The 15,634-nt window shown below is 44.2% G+C and overlaps 1 protein-coding gene across 12 annotated transcripts in view; it reads left to right on the forward strand.

Annotated features, from left to right (window-relative positions):
• Positions 1–13,593, forward strand: part of LOC129696231 (receptor-type tyrosine-protein phosphatase mu-like) — a 905,597-nt gene extending 892,004 nt beyond the window's left edge. For all 12 annotated transcript variants that reach the window (XM_055633926.1, XM_055633914.1, XM_055633916.1 and 9 more), the window contains 4 exons: positions 2,253–2,378; positions 3,983–4,146; positions 5,535–5,670; positions 8,875–13,593. In XM_055633926.1, coding sequence (XP_055489901.1) covers positions 2,253–2,378; positions 3,983–4,146; positions 5,535–5,670; positions 8,875–8,928 — 480 coding nt within the window. In that variant the 3' untranslated portion in view covers positions 8,929–13,593. The remainder of the gene's footprint in view (positions 1–2,252; positions 2,379–3,982; positions 4,147–5,534; positions 5,671–8,874) is intronic.
• Positions 13,594–15,634: the final 2,041 nt, after the last annotated feature.

The raw sequence follows: 15,634 nt of genomic DNA on the forward strand, positions 1-15,634 counted from the left end.
ATGAAATTTGGAACAAGTCCAAATACTGTACATGAGGCACCAGCCTCAGCTATATGTTTTTTTCAACTAAAAAGCATCCGTAGAAGAGGCTCTGGCAAATTCACCATATGTATAGACGGGACTAGATGATTAAGTGCACATTCATCTGCAGCTCTGGGACTACTCTTTTAGTGTGTGAAGGGGAAAATATCAACTTGTGCATTAAGTGGCTAGGTCTCAACGCTGGGGCCATTACTAATGGAAATAATATGAAGGGAATTGTGGACCATGTCATTCACACTGAGGAAGCACAAAAGCAGCTGGCAGTATCCACATTTGACTGTGTGCAATTGTTTAGAAGTCACTTTCATGCCTTTAACCTTTCACTGACTTAGTTTGTAGTTTTTCAGTTTTCAAGATACAGTGTAGAACAGGCCCTTCAGCCCACTGAGTCCGCACCAACCAACAATTAACCAGTTCTATCCTACACATTAGCGAAAATTTACAGAAGCCAATTCACCTACAAACCTGCACGTGTTTGGAATGTGGGAGGAAACCTGAGCACCCTGAGAAAACCTACAAGGTCACGTCCTCCAATGTTTCATCGAACTACACCCCCCCCCCCCCCCCCCCCCCCCCCCCCCCTCCCCCAAAGCTTTCAACATGAAACTTTATAGACCATTTCATATTTGTTGAGTCTTGGCTGTGGAAGGACATCCACGTTTATCTATACAACCAACGTAAACTAAAAATAAAAAGCAATTATTTCAAGCACTTTGGATGATTTTGGAGGTTGGTCTTTCCAGTATACAATTGTTTTTGTAGTGGTAATTAGTGGATCTAAAAGGCCAAGATAGAGTGGACGTGGAGAGGTGGTTTCCAGTAGTGGGAGAATCTAGGACCTAGAAGGCACAGCGTCAGAATATAAGGACCTTTAGAATGAGATGAGGATGAGTTTCTTCAGTCAGGGAGTAGTGATTCTGAGGAATTCATTGCTACAGGCAGTTGTGGAAACCAAGTCATTGGGCATTTTTAAAGCAGAGATTGATAAGTTCTTGATTAGTAAGCGTGTCAAGGGTTATGGGGAGAAGGCAGGAGAATGCGGTTGGGATCGAAAAATAGATCATGATTGAATAGTGGAGCAGACGCGATGGGCCGAATGGCCTAATTCTGCTATGTCTTATGATCTTATGATAGAGTGATGCTGTGTGGAAACAAGCCCTTCAGCCTAACTTACCCACACCGGCCAAAATGTCCCATCTACACCATTCCCACCTGCCAGGATTTGTTCCACATCCCTCCACACCTGTCCTATCCATGCACCTGCCTAACTGTTTGTTAAATGTCAGTATGGTCCCTGCCTAGATAGGCGGCGCGACTCTCGTCAGCAGCGGCCTCTGCAGCCCGTCCGCGTTTTTATTATTTTTTGTCTATGTTTATATGTAGTTTTCGTTATTTTTTGTTGGGGTGTGTGTGTGGAGGGGAGGGGGTGGGGTGGGTCTCCGTTGTCGTTGGGGCTGCAATGAGGAGCGGCCTCCAACAGAAGAAGCCGGGGACTCTGGTGCCGACTCACCTCACCGTCGCGGAGCTGCCCGAGTCCAGAGCGGGTGGAGCGGTGGTGAAGCGCTGCTGCTGCTGCTGCTGCTGCTGCTGCTGCTGCTGCTGCTGCTGCTGATTCGGAGGCTGCAACTGCGGGTCTGCGGACGGCGGCACCGGGAGCCCGCGGGTCCCTGGAGGGAGACCGCTTTTCAGGGCTCCTGCAACGGCGACTTCTCCCGCCCGAGTTGCGGGGTCGAAGAGCTCCTGGAGCGGGGCCTAACATCACCGCCCTGCGCGGCTTGGAATGGCTGCGGGACTCTGCGAGCGCACGCCGGGGGCTCCAACATCAAGACCTGGTGTGCGACCTCGCACCACCCGGCGTGGCTTTAATGGCCGCGGGACAATCGCCATCGCCAGCCGGGGGCTTTGATTTTGACTCTGTCATCGGGGGGGGGGGGGGAGAGTGCAGTGGAGAGATAAGTTTTTTTTGGCCTTCCATCACAGCAATGTGATGGATGTTTATGTAAAATGTAAATTATGTTGTGTCTGGGGTCTATTTGTTTGTAATGTATGGCTGCAGAAACGGCATTTCGTTTGGACCTCAAGGGGTCCAAATGACAATTAAATTGACTCTTGACTCTTGGCCTCAACTACCCCCTCTAGCAGCATGTTCCACACACCCACCACCCTTTGTGTGAAACAGATCTAATGTTGATTATCTTTTCTCCAACCAGCTATGCCCTCAGTACTGGCCAGAAAATGGCGTGCATCGGCACGGCCCCCTACAGGTGGAGTTTGTGTCTGCAGACCTCGAGGAGGATATCATCAGCAGAATATTCCGAATTTACAATGCATCCAGGGTAAGGACCAACTTTGTTTCACACTGAGAGAACAGAAACAATTAAGATCTGCAGAAAGCCTTTCACATTCCACTCTCCGTATCTCAACATACTTTCCGCACTAGTACTTGACAGTAACTTACTGGTGCTGAGGAGAAGAATGAATTGGTCCTGTGAATCCTTGTATCTCAACAGCTTTGCTGGATAGTACTTACAGCCACAATGTCTTCAATATTAATACATGATCTATGGTTCTAAATTGAGGGTTGTATTGCAAATGCCATTTTAAAAAGGATAAAATGCATAATTTTTTTGCATATTGCTAACATTTTATCATAAGCACATTTTACCTACTGAACATCAACACTGGTTTGTTATAATGTTTGCATTGAATGGGAATATTAAAAGAGGAGCTATCATGTGGGAAACGTTCTGTTGTTTTATAAAATATGCTTAATTGTTTAATGACGGAAGAATCTGAGTACAGTGGTACAGGATACATTTTTAACCTTTCTCATTCATTGATGTGGTCAGGGTTGAACTGGTGGATTTCAGTCACCACTCTCACTAATGTCATTTTTTTTACATAGTTTGAGTAATATTATCATGTAATTAGGAGGCATTTAACTGATTAAGTTTAACAGCAAGTTTAATTGAAAGGGCAGTTTCATAATTGTCATTTTGTAACTCCATCCTGCCAGTGAGTGGTTCACAGAAATAAATAAGCTGTGTTATATTGTCAGTAGAGTAGTACGGAATTTAAACTAAGATATTAATTGAAGAGGCAGCACAGTGGTGCAGTGGCAGGGCTGCTGCCTTACAGTGCCAGAGACCCCAGTTCGATCCTGACTACGGGTGCTGCCTGTTCAGAATTAGTACCTTCCCCCCATGGGTTTCCTCCGGGTGCTCCAGTTTCCTTCCACACACCAAAGACGTACAGGTTTGTAGGTTAAATGGCTTTAGAAAATTTGTAAATTGTCCCTAGAGTGTGTAAGATAGCGTTAGGATAACGATAAGGGGGAAATCCTTTAAAACCGAGATGAGAAGGACTTTTTTCACACAGAGAGTGGTGAATCTCTGGAACTCTCTGCCACAGAGGGTAGTTGAGGCCAGTTCATTGGCTATATTTAAGAGGGAGTTAGATGTGGCCCTTGTGGCTAAGGGGATCAGGGGGTATGGAGAGAAGGCAGGTACAGGATACTAAGTTGGATGATCAGCCATGATCATATTGAATGGCGGTGCAGGCTCGAAGGGCCGAATGGCCTACTCCTGCACCTAATTTCTATGTTTCTAGTGTGCAAGGTTTGCTGGTCAGCGCAGACTCGGTGGGCCAAAAGGCCTGTTTCTAAACGAAACTAAACTAAAAGCTAAAGTTTCTATACCCCACCTCCACCACCTCCCCACTACAATCAGTCTAAAGAAGGGTCCCGACCCGAAGCGTCGCCTATCCATTTTCTCCAAAGCTGCTGCCTGACCCGCTGAGTTACTCCAGAATTTTGCGTCTGTCTTTGGTATAAACCAGCATCTGTAGTTCCTCGTTACTACATCATGGTTACTCAAGGTTGTGTGATGATGTTTATTTTCCATGTGTCCTTCTGTCTTCTGATGGGTACGTGAACATTCAGCCTCAAGACGGCTACAGGATGGTGCAGCAGTTCCAGTTTCTGGGATGGCCCATGTATCGGGACAATCCCGTCTCCAAGCGATCCTTCCTCAAGCTCATCAGACAGGTGGAAAAATGGCAGGAGGAGTATGATGGTGGGGAAGGCCGCACAGTTGTGCACTGTCTGTAAGTCACGCTCGGTTCTAACTCACAACCTCGACTTCACCTCTTGTACCACCAAATGCTCAGGAAGTGTGTCAAAGAAATTGAATTGACCAAAAATGTGAATGTAATACTGTGACACAAACACAAAGATTAATGATTCTGGTGTGGAATTAATTGTTTACAATAGTGCGTGATAAATCTTTCCACTTTCTCCTTTGGAAGACAAGGGCTTTTCAGACTGAAACAGTTTACTTTGAATAATAGGCTCACTTTTGGGAGTTATTTAAATAATTTAGCAGAAGCTTTGTTTGAAAGGGCAACATCTTGATTATACACCTGAAAACCCATTAGCCAAGTGACTCACTGTGCTCCCAACGAACGAACGTGGCTTCCTCACTGGAAGGGGAGGAGTACAGATTGATCTCACATCTCGGGGATTAGATCTGACTCTGGTTTAGGTTAATGTGGTGGAAGTAATCACGCTGTTTGCTGACTGCATGCAATTAGTTTGTGCTGCCTATAGTCTGGTGGCAGTGAGTCAGCAGCACAGACCTGCAGAGACGTTTGTCGCAACTTTAACACAAATACAGAGGCGGCCGGATTCACACAACACTTGGGATCATCCCCAATGGTTCACAAGGAGCGGTACTTGTCCAGGTTTTACCTGGTACAATGAGAGGTAATGAGGTTTAGATGCAGTGTAGAGAAGTCTGGGGTCACTCCCTCCCACCTGCAACTCGCTGCCCTTTGGTGGGTATCTCCGACCAAAGAGACAATGGAGTTGAAGGGGTCTTAAGAATGTCATGAGTCAAGAGTGTTTTATTGTCATATGTCTAAAAACAGAACACTGAAATTCTTATGTGCAGCAGCACAACAGATATGCACAGTCAGTATTCTGTGAAAACCCCATAGTAACACGACAATAAAAAGTTCACTATATATATAAAAAAACAAACAAAAATAATAGTAATGGGATAAAGAATTAATTATTTTACAGGTAGGCGTAGGTGTGTGTGTGTGTGGTTGCATGTATGTGTGTATGTGCACGTGTGCATGCATGTGTGTTTGTGGGCATCTGTATTTGCGAGTCTGTGTATTTGTGTGTGTGAGTGAGTTTGTGTGTGTGTTTTAGGAGGCCAGACTGCACCTGTGAAGGGATATGGACAGGCGATGTTTTGGGAGCCTCCTTTAGATATTCAGGGTCTGAAGGAGGGTCCCCACTGGAAGCATCACCTCTCCTTTTCCCTCACCAGGGCTGGACACTTGCCGCCTAGCCCGCTGACTTCCCCCAGCACAAAATTGCAGCTTCTGCCATCTCCTGTGGCTCCACTGTGTATGTTGGGATCGGGATTGTAATATAACGAGGAGGTGAGCACTAAAGTTGTGCCCCAACCTTGGTGTGTGTGCAGGAACGGCGGAGGGCGCAGCGGAGCGTTTTGTGCGATCAGCATTGTGTGTGAAATGCTGAGGCAACAGAGGGCAGTGGATGTGTTCCATGCTGTGAAGACACTGCGAAACAACAAGCCTAACATGGTCGACTTGCTGGTGAGTATGAGCTGACCAGAATTAGTTTACAATAGTTTAGAGATACAGCACAGAAACGGGACCGTTGGCCCAACAAGTCTGTTGTGATCAGCGATCACTATACACTAACACTATCCTACGCCACCGTGCCACACCCTAAGATGACTCTCTGCAGACCTTAATGAACAGACAGCAAATGCTTACCATTCCTCCATTAGATTTTGGCCACTGTAACTGGAGTTAGAGAGGGTCCAGAGGAGGTTTACGAGAATGATCCAAGGGATGATTGGGTTAACTTATGGGGAGCATTTGATGGCTCTGCTCCTGTACTCAATGGAGCTTAGAAGGATGAGGGAGGACCGTATTGAAATTTACTGAATAATGAAAGTCCAAGATAGAGCGGACGTGGAGATAATGTTTCCAGTTAAACATAGAAATATAGAAAATAGGTGCTGGAGTAGGCCATTCGGCCCTTCGAGCCAGCACCACCATTCAATATGGTCATGGCTGATCATCCAAAATTAGTACCCCGTTCCTGCTTTTTCACCCATATCCTTTGATTCCATGAGCCCTCAGAGCTAAATTTAACTCTCTCTTGAAAACTGTTATGGGAGAGTCTAAGACCAAATGGCTCAGCCGCAGTAGGAAAGGCCGTGACATTAGAATGAAGATGAGGAGGAATTTCTGTAGCCAGAGGGTGGTGAATTTGTGGAATTCATTGCCACATCATTGCATATTTTTAAAGTAGAGATTCATGGATTAGTAACAGTATCAAGGGTTACAGGGAGAAAGCAGGTTGAGAGGCAACGATAGATCAACCATGATCAAAAGGGTAGAATCAATGGGCCATATTACCTAATTCTGCTCCCATATTTTATGATCTTATGAATTACACACGGCCTAGAATTTCCATTAGGGATTGTAACAATAGGATTGTTTATTTAAGTACTGTTGTACGGGGGACTGTTTTACTGTTGTACGGGGGACTGTTTTAGAGGTGACACTGGGCTTGTGGCCCAGTTGCAGATAAGGATACAGAGGCAGAGAGATGAACTGCACAAAGCCAATAAAGTTCAAGTAAGCAAAGCTGCTTTAATCGTCCATTATGTATCGTCCAGATAGAGACAGAACATAATGAAACATGGTGGCAGCGGTGGGCGTCGAAAATTGTCTATGAAAGAAAAAAAAAGACACTAGAAAGAAAAAAAAAACATTAGCTAGCGATGGAAGGACTAAGACCCCCTGGAACTTTGGTTTTGAACTCCAACAACTTGGCAAAGTCATGGAAAAGTTGGAAGGAGGAGTTCACACTGTACATAGACCTTACCATGCCAGACGCCGTAGAGACCACAAAAGTCCACACTAAGAGCAACACAGTGATCAAAAAACTCAAGGCCCACTTTGCCCGACAGGGGATTCCGGACATTGTTATCTCGGATAACGGACCCCAGTATGCATCACAAGAGTTTCAGCACTTCAGCCAGAAGTGGGGTTTTGAACACCGTACATCGTCGCCGGGATACCCGCAGAGTAATGGGAAGGCGGAGTCAGCAGTAAAGACAGCCAAGCGCCTGATGCTGAAGGCTGCAGCAGCGAGACAGGATCCGTACTTGGCAATGCTGGATCATCGCAACACACCGAGCCAGGGCCTCAACACAAGCCCGGCACAGAGACTCCTAAGCAGGAGGACCAGGACCCTGCTTCCCACAAAGGACACTCTGCTGAAGCCAGAGGTAACACACGATGAACAGGGACTGAAATACAACAGACAGAGACAGGAAAAGTACTACAACCGCACAGCAAAAGACATGGACACTCTGAAAAGAGAGGACAGTGTGAGAGTACAGCCCTGTGGTACACACAAGGGCTGGAGACCAGCGAGAGTGGTCCAACAGGTGAGCCATAGATCGTATGAGGTGGAGTTAGAGTCAGGAGGTGTTCTGAGACGAAATCGTCGCCACCTCAGACACAATCCCACCACGCTCACACCAACACAAAACACGCCCACACCAACAGTGACTGAGGCGGCCATACCGCCAGATGGCCCAGCAGAGAACCAAGGCACGGTCACCAGGTCAGGTCGACAAGTTATCAGACCCCGCTACCTGACAGACTATACTCAGTGATTAGAGTATGGACTATGAAAGGAAAAGAAAAGAAATGAAAATGTGGAACTGTTGATTTATTATTGTTTATGTTGTTAGATCTGTTGTAAATGAGCAGAGCATATGGTACAAGTTTGCTGCACTAGAATACCTAAGGGGAAGAGACTTAACTTGAAAAAAGAAAAAGAAAGATGTAACAATAGGATTGTTTATTTAAGTACTGTTGTACGGGGGACTGTTTTACTGTTGTACGGGGGACTGTTTTACTGTTGTACGGGGGACTGTTTTAGAGGTGACACTGGGCTTGTGGCCCAGTTGCAGATAAGGATACAGAGGCAGAGAGATGAACTGCACAAAGCCAATAAAGTTCAAGTAAGCAAAGCTGCTTTAATCGTCCATTATGTATCGTCCAGATAGAGACAGAACATAATGAAACAGGGATCCCCTACTTTCCTTGTAAGATTCGTGTCAGCTCAGCAGAAAGCCCAGCAGGAGGAAGTAGTGAGAAACGCCACCCTTCATGGAGGGAATTTACACTATCATCAAATGTGCTGCACCTCACCCCTGGACAGTTAGGATTGTGGAATGTGTAGGAAAGAACTACAGATGCTGGTTTAAATTGTCTCGACACAAAACGTCACCCATTCCTTCTCTCCAGAGATGCTGCCTGTCTCACTGAGTAACTCCAGGTTTTTGTGTCTATCTTAGGTTTAAACCAGCATCTGCAGATCCTTCCTACACTGGTCTACAATCACATGCTCATACTAATTCCATGTTATCCCATTTACTTGTCCACTCTCTGAGGAGCAATTTACAGAGGCCAAATAATCTTCAATCGTGCACGTCTTTGGGATGTGGGATGAAACTGGAGCACCGGAGCGTCCTAGGTCAGGATCGAACCCGGGCCTCTGGCGGTGTAAAGCAGCTGCTCTACCAGCTATGCCACTGTGCTGCCCAGTATTTGGGATCAACATTAAATGCAGGCTTTGCCAGTACTCGGGGAATGAAAAAAAACCTTATGCTCTTGGCCCACTTGTCTGTACATTCCATTAAAGAGGGGGTCAATTATAAATCGAGGAAAGGATTTTGTTGACATGCTTATTTCCCGTTTGTCTTTCAGGATCAGTACAAGTTCTGCTATGAGGTAGCGATTGAATGCTTGAATTCTGGTTGATGGAGGTCTGGCAGATACCACGGCAGCCGACATGGCCCATCCCGTCCACTTTGAGAAAGCAACCCCTTGATTCCTGGTAAATTGTGAGAGAGCTTCACATCGTCAGACTTCAGTTCTACAAGCCAATGCTTCTCCTTAGTTTTTATTCCACTCGCTGGGTCCCCTGTGGGAGCTCAGAGAGAGAGAGAGAGAGAGACTGTACAAATCTGCTTGCACTGCCAAACTTTTACTTTAATCCACCAGCTCTCTATACTGTAGCTGTTTAATATTTAAAATAAAATTAATATTCATATAAATGTACACACATTATTCAAAATATTGTTAGTTAGCTGTTGTTACTAAAAGAGCACAATAATTTTTATTTTAAATGCAAAGTATTTTACTGACAGTCTAGAGGAGTTGACTAATGCCCAGAGCAAACGTTAATCCATTAAACTCAAGCCTAAATACTTCACTAAGTCTATTCCAGCCATAATCCTCCTGACAGACTGAGACGATATCCTCCATGACTCTCAATCTCTGACCAGGAACCCTTTCATTTTTATCCCCATGTAAAAAGCTTAATTTACACTCAGGTCACTTGTGACCATTTCATTCTTTATATGAACAATACCAATTGAGAAGAGATTGAGTCTTTATGGCTTGGTTCTTATACAATCACCATTTCTAGCTGTTTTATTGTAATCTTCCTTCATAATTTTACGTTTAATTCTGTTTTCCTTTCACTCTCCAACCACAGAGTTCCGTGATTATTCTTTGGTAAGCAGTTCAAAATCTTTCCTTACATTAACATAGAAACATAAAAAATAGGTGCAAGAGTAGGCCATTCGGCCCTTCGAGCCTGCACCGCCATTCAATATGATCATGGCTGATCATCCAACAGTATCCCATACTTGACTTCTCTCCATACCCCCTGATCCCTTTAGCCACAAGGGCCACATCTAACTCCCTCTTAAATATAGCCAATGAACTGGCCTCAACTACCTTCTGTGGCAGAGAATTTCACAGATTCACCACTCTCTGTGTAAAGATTCTGTATCACTGCGCGTTACGCCAATTTCACTCATCGAGTCAGAGAGTCAGAGAGCTGTACAGCATGGAAACAGGTCCTTCAGCCCAACATGTCCTTACTGTGTAAGTCCTGCCCTGGTTTTACACACCAAAGTGCAACACCTCACACTTGTCAGAATTAAATTCCATTTGCTGTTCCTTGATCCACCTTCCCAATTGAAGTAGATCTTAAGTAAACTTAGATATTTTCCTCACTTTCTACCATGTCTTTTCATGCCTTCAGCAAATTTACAAACAATGTTACGTTCATTGATTCCTTCTAGTTCAATGCACCCATTCAATTAGGCCTTGCCCTATCTGCATTTTCTCTCTGGATACTGTGTATCCTTACTTAACTTTATCCAAAAGAAATGTAAAACAATTGGAATTGGCCCAGCATCGATAACCTATTGGGAACGTAAGTTTCAGATTTCTACCCATCTTGGAATTCCAAAATCGTGGGGTGATGCAGCAAGTGGGAGGGGAGGGAGTGAGTTAGATCCAAATCTAATGGACAGGCTGGTTAATCACCATCTCAATGATTAGTACGCAACCAAAGTGTTTCACTGTACCTCGGTGCATGTGACAATAAACTAAACTCAAACTAAAAGTTGTCTGTTGCTCTATGATGATATTTTTACCCAGGCTACAAGTTGCCACAAACAAGGATGCCTCATAACATAAATCAGTGAGTCCAAGTCGCTTTTGCAGGTGCATCATTTGAAAACACATGAATGTCTAACCCCTGTGCCATGTAGCCTGTTGCCCTTGCCAGTGGCGGTGCTGAATGGGCAGCAAGCAACCTTCCGTCTCACCTTAAGGTGTGAAATTCTGATTAGGGTGATCCTGGAATTCATGACAATAGTTAATGCCATTCCTGAGACCGTAATTCCATCTCCTAACACCACCCCTCCCCCCTCCCCCATCCGCCAGACCACTGTTTATGGCAGAGCCAGACTTTGCAACTTACTGTTTTTCTACCCCTGAGTTCAGCTTCCAATCCCAAATTGTGTCAATCCCAAGTGTGTCTTCATCCATCTCTGTTACATTGCTTGCCTTCACACGTGTCCCCGACATTCTTTTACCAGCACTGTTCTTACCTCCAGTTTCATCCTTTCCAATGCGCTTGTTGCTTTTCTCTTACCTTCCATCCAAAGCGGCAAAGCTGGTAGAGCTGCTGCCTCACAATGCCAGAGACGCAGGTTTAATCCTTACCTTGCGTGCCGTCTGTGTGGAGATAATACGTTCTCCCTGTGACTGCGTGTGGTTCCTCCAGGTGCTCCGTTTCCTCCCACATCCCAAAGACTGGCGGGTATGTAGATTAATTTGCCTCTGTAAATTGTCCCCTTATTTGTAAAGATTGGGAAACATGAAAGAGTGATCAGTGGTGGGTGGGCCGAAGGGCCTGTTTCCACGCTGTATCGCTACATTAAACTAACTCTGCTGCCCACATCCTCACTGAACAAAAGCCATCATCCATGAATATTCTCGCTCTCCATTTCCTTTTATTGGAAAGGTCCTCAGAGCTAATTATTCAGCCAAATCATTGGCCATCTGTCCTGTGTGGCTCAGTATCACTTTTATTTCAATTATTTATTAGTCATGAGAAACTTGACAGGGGTCCCATGCAGCAGGTATTGTGTTTCATGGTGTTCAAAATGTCAGCTTCTGACACCTTAAAATTGCACTAATTTGCACTCTTTTTTATTTGCAAAATGGACATAAACATAGAATATAAAACATAGAATAGAGTAGCACAGGAACAGGCCCTTTGGCCCATAATATCTGTGCTAAGCTTGACACAATTCTTATCTATCTGCACATATTCCATATCCCTCCATTCCCTGCATATCCATATGCCTAACCAAAAGTCTAAATGCCACTAGCATAAATTCTAGGAGCAGAATGAGGCCATTCGATCCATCAAGTCTACTCCACCATTCAATCTTGGCTGATCTATCTTTCCCTCTCAACCCCATTCTCCTGCCTTCTCCCTATAACCCCTGACCTGCTTCCACCATCACTTCCCGACAGTGTATTCCAAGCACTCACTACCAACGATGTAAAAACAAATCTTGCCCCGCACATCTCCTTTAAACTTTACCCCTCTCATCTTAAAAATGTATTGTGTATGCTTTAGCATAAATAATCCCATTTTCACACCCAAGGGTGTTTCATTTTAGCCAATATCATCAGTGCATGTGGTATGGTTCCTCTCTGGTGCGAAAAGCTGAGCAATCAACATGTGCTCTGTCACTCATTGTCAAACCACGAGCAAACACCGCACCAAGTCACCAACGGAGGTAGGACATTAATGTCTTTCTCCTTCATTGCACCTGGCAGACTGATCACAGATGTTTTGGCTGATCAGTTCACAATGGTATTTGCAAACATTCAAACTCTCGGTAGAGCTGCTGCCTCACAGCGCCAGAGACCCAGGTTTGAGCCTGCTGTCTGTGCAGAGTTCACATGTTCTTTCTGTGACAGCGTGGGTATCCTCCGGGTTCTCCAGTATCCTTGCACACTCCAAAGACGTGCAGGGTTGTAGGTTAATTAGCTTCTAGTTCTAGTAATTGGTTCCTAGTGTGGAGGATGCGAAAATGGGATAAGATAGAGCTAGTGTGAGGGTGATCGATGGTCGGCATTAACTTGCTGGGCTGACGGACCTGTTTCCACACTGTATCTTTCAACTGAACTAAACTAAATTAAACTAAACTAATCCAGAAGCTGTGGGGATGGTGTTATAAGTTGTAAAGCTAAGTGATCATATTTGAGGAAAGAATAGATACAAATGGACAAACTAATGTTTCTCATGTCTACCTTACTTTCATATGAAGTGGTCAGCTCTTTGTGCTTTCCTATATTTCTTCTCCCTGTTGTGAAGGAAAAGGAAAGACACTGGAACAGTGGTCTTCCACTCCTTTGGAAATCACTTTGAAACAAAATTGAGAAAATGGTTACAGCGAAGAAGAAGAATTGAATAATGCTCTCTTCCCTCTCCTGACACAGGCCTGTTGGCTTAGACCAACTGAGACCGATTTTTTCAATGCTTCCCACTGATAAAGCATTAATAGTATCAGTATTATCAGTTAGCTCTGGTGTTAGTCAACTTCTAATGAGGAATTTGATTGTTGTGGCACTGGGCGGTTCAAGGCACAGTATGCATTTCATTTTGGTGGAGAATACAATCCCTGGTTACCTTTATAATCCTTATATTCAACAAAAAAAAAACATTTAGTGTACGTGGCTAATATAGACTTAATGGACCATTTGTATGTGTGAAAGTTTTACTTTCCTTTTGCTGTGATTGTTCCCCCATCAGCTTGTCAACTTACGAATTATTGCTGATTGCAGCTATAACAACAGCAAAAGCCAGAAATTAATCAGTCCCTCAATGAATGAGCCAAAGCTTTTTGTTACTTCGTTTGTTTATTTGTAAATATTTATGAATCATCGGATTATTTATTCATGAAGAAAACTCCTTTTGTGAAGCACATTGAGTGACAATCATTTTTTTTCCGGAAACCTCAGTATTGTCCACAGAATGATATTGTTAACTTTTTGTTTATCTTGTATCACAGTAATTGATTGTGCAATAAAGAATTATCAGACCAGCATTCTGGATGTCCTTTGCTAGTGCTACATCTTCCCCTTCCTGGTGTCTTGCTGCTGTGGCACTGTTAATGAAAATATATAATTCAAAGCCATGGTCCATTTCCTCAAACGATGGATCAGGGGACAAAATATTCCAATACCGTCTAAAATGTGTTTTTTAATCAATTGCTCACAATGTTTTCAGATACCATATTATTTTAAATTAATGGTTGGAATTTGAGAAGATGATAATTAGGAAATAATTCTGTTAGATAAATGTGTAGTGAAGTTGCAGCCATAAAACCATTTATCCAATTTGCAACCTGCCTGAGAGTTTTTTTCATTGATTCTTCATCCCCAGGTGACCATACACACACACACACACACACACACACACACACACACACACACACACACACACACGCACACACGCACACACGCACACACACACACACGCACCCGCACACACACACACACACACTCACACTCACACACACTCACACACACACACACACCTCCCACTCCCCTTTACAGTGGAATTGTGGGTAAATGTAGTGGAGCAATGGCTAATCCAAGCCTGCAAAATCCAATCATTAGCCCCTAGTCTTATCTATAACAATTTCAACACCCTCAGGCACCCTCCAGAGCTGTGTTAAAACAATAATATCATTTAGACACTGAAGGTCATATGCAGGTATTCTGAATGAAGAAAACAGTCCATGAAAATCGTTCTAAGCTCAAAATACAGACCGTATCTGGTATTTTCCAACAATATTTTACTTGGAAAATGCTACAAGGCATATCATAGGAGATGTATTGGCACAGTGGCGCAGTGGTAGAGTTGCTGTCTGAGACCCGGGTTCGATCCTGACTATGGGTGCTGCCTGTACGGAGTTTGTACATTCTTTCTGTGATCTCGTGGGTTTTCTACAGGTGCTCCAGTTTCCTCCCACACTCCATAGACCTACAGGTCTGTGGGTAATTGGCTTTAGTAATGGTAATTTGTCTCTAGTGTGTGGAATAGAACTAGTGTACTGGGTGGTCGTTGGTTGGCATGTACACGGTGGATCAATGGGTTTCTGCGCTGTATCTCTAAAGTCTAAAGAGAATGATCAAATAAAACACAATGCAAATGCACAGGACATTTTGGTCAAAATCATGGGTTTGAGCAGAGCCTTGGATGGTGTACAAAATGGAGACAAAATGAACTGTAGATGTTGGAATCTTGAATAAAGTCTGAAGAAGTGTCCCAATCCGAAACGTCGCCTATCCATTCCCTCCAGAGATGCTGCCTGATCCGATGAATTTCTCCAGCACTTTGTATTTTATTCATGGTGTAAAAGATGCTGCACTATCTATCAGCCTCTCATTGTTAGTATGTAATTATATATACCAATCATTTCTGGGTCAAAGGGTGTTGTCAAGATGGATGACGACAAACACTCCTGGCTTGTAAATATCTCAGAAATTATATTGCAACAATAACTCACCAAGAAACAACACAAGAACTGCAATGCTTTCAGTGTGTTGCAGCACACTGTCAGACGGATATATCACCTTTGTGGTATCATAATCATAATCATAATCTATTTGCCAAGTATGTTTTGCAACATACGAGGAATTTAATTTGCCATACAGTCATACCAATAAAAAGCAACAGAACACACAAAATACATTTTAACATAAACATCCACTACAGTGACTTTCCCGCATTCCTCACTGTGATGGAAGGCAAAAAAAAGATCAATCTCTCCCTTCTTTGTCCTCCAGCAGCCGGGGGCCTCTACCCTTCCATTGACGGGACGATCTTACTCCCGTAGCTGCAATGGGCCTTCCTGAAGCTTCTGCATCGTGGGGGATTCTCAGCTTCCCCGCGCAGGGCAATCTACCCCGGGTCGAGGCTAGTCGAACATCGTGCGGATTTTGGAGCTTCCTGACGACGGTCTCAACCCAAGACTAAGAGCTCCTTGATGTTAAATTCCGCAGGCTGCAGTTGGAGCGTCGATCCTGGGCAAGGGGACGGCTCCAATGGTAAATCCACGTCCCCACAGTGGGGCTCAAA

Source organism: Leucoraja erinacea, chromosome 4 (assembly GCF_028641065.1).
Source record: "Leucoraja erinacea ecotype New England chromosome 4, Leri_hhj_1, whole genome shotgun sequence".
Taxonomy (NCBI): Eukaryota; Metazoa; Chordata; class Chondrichthyes; order Rajiformes; family Rajidae; genus Leucoraja; species Leucoraja erinaceus.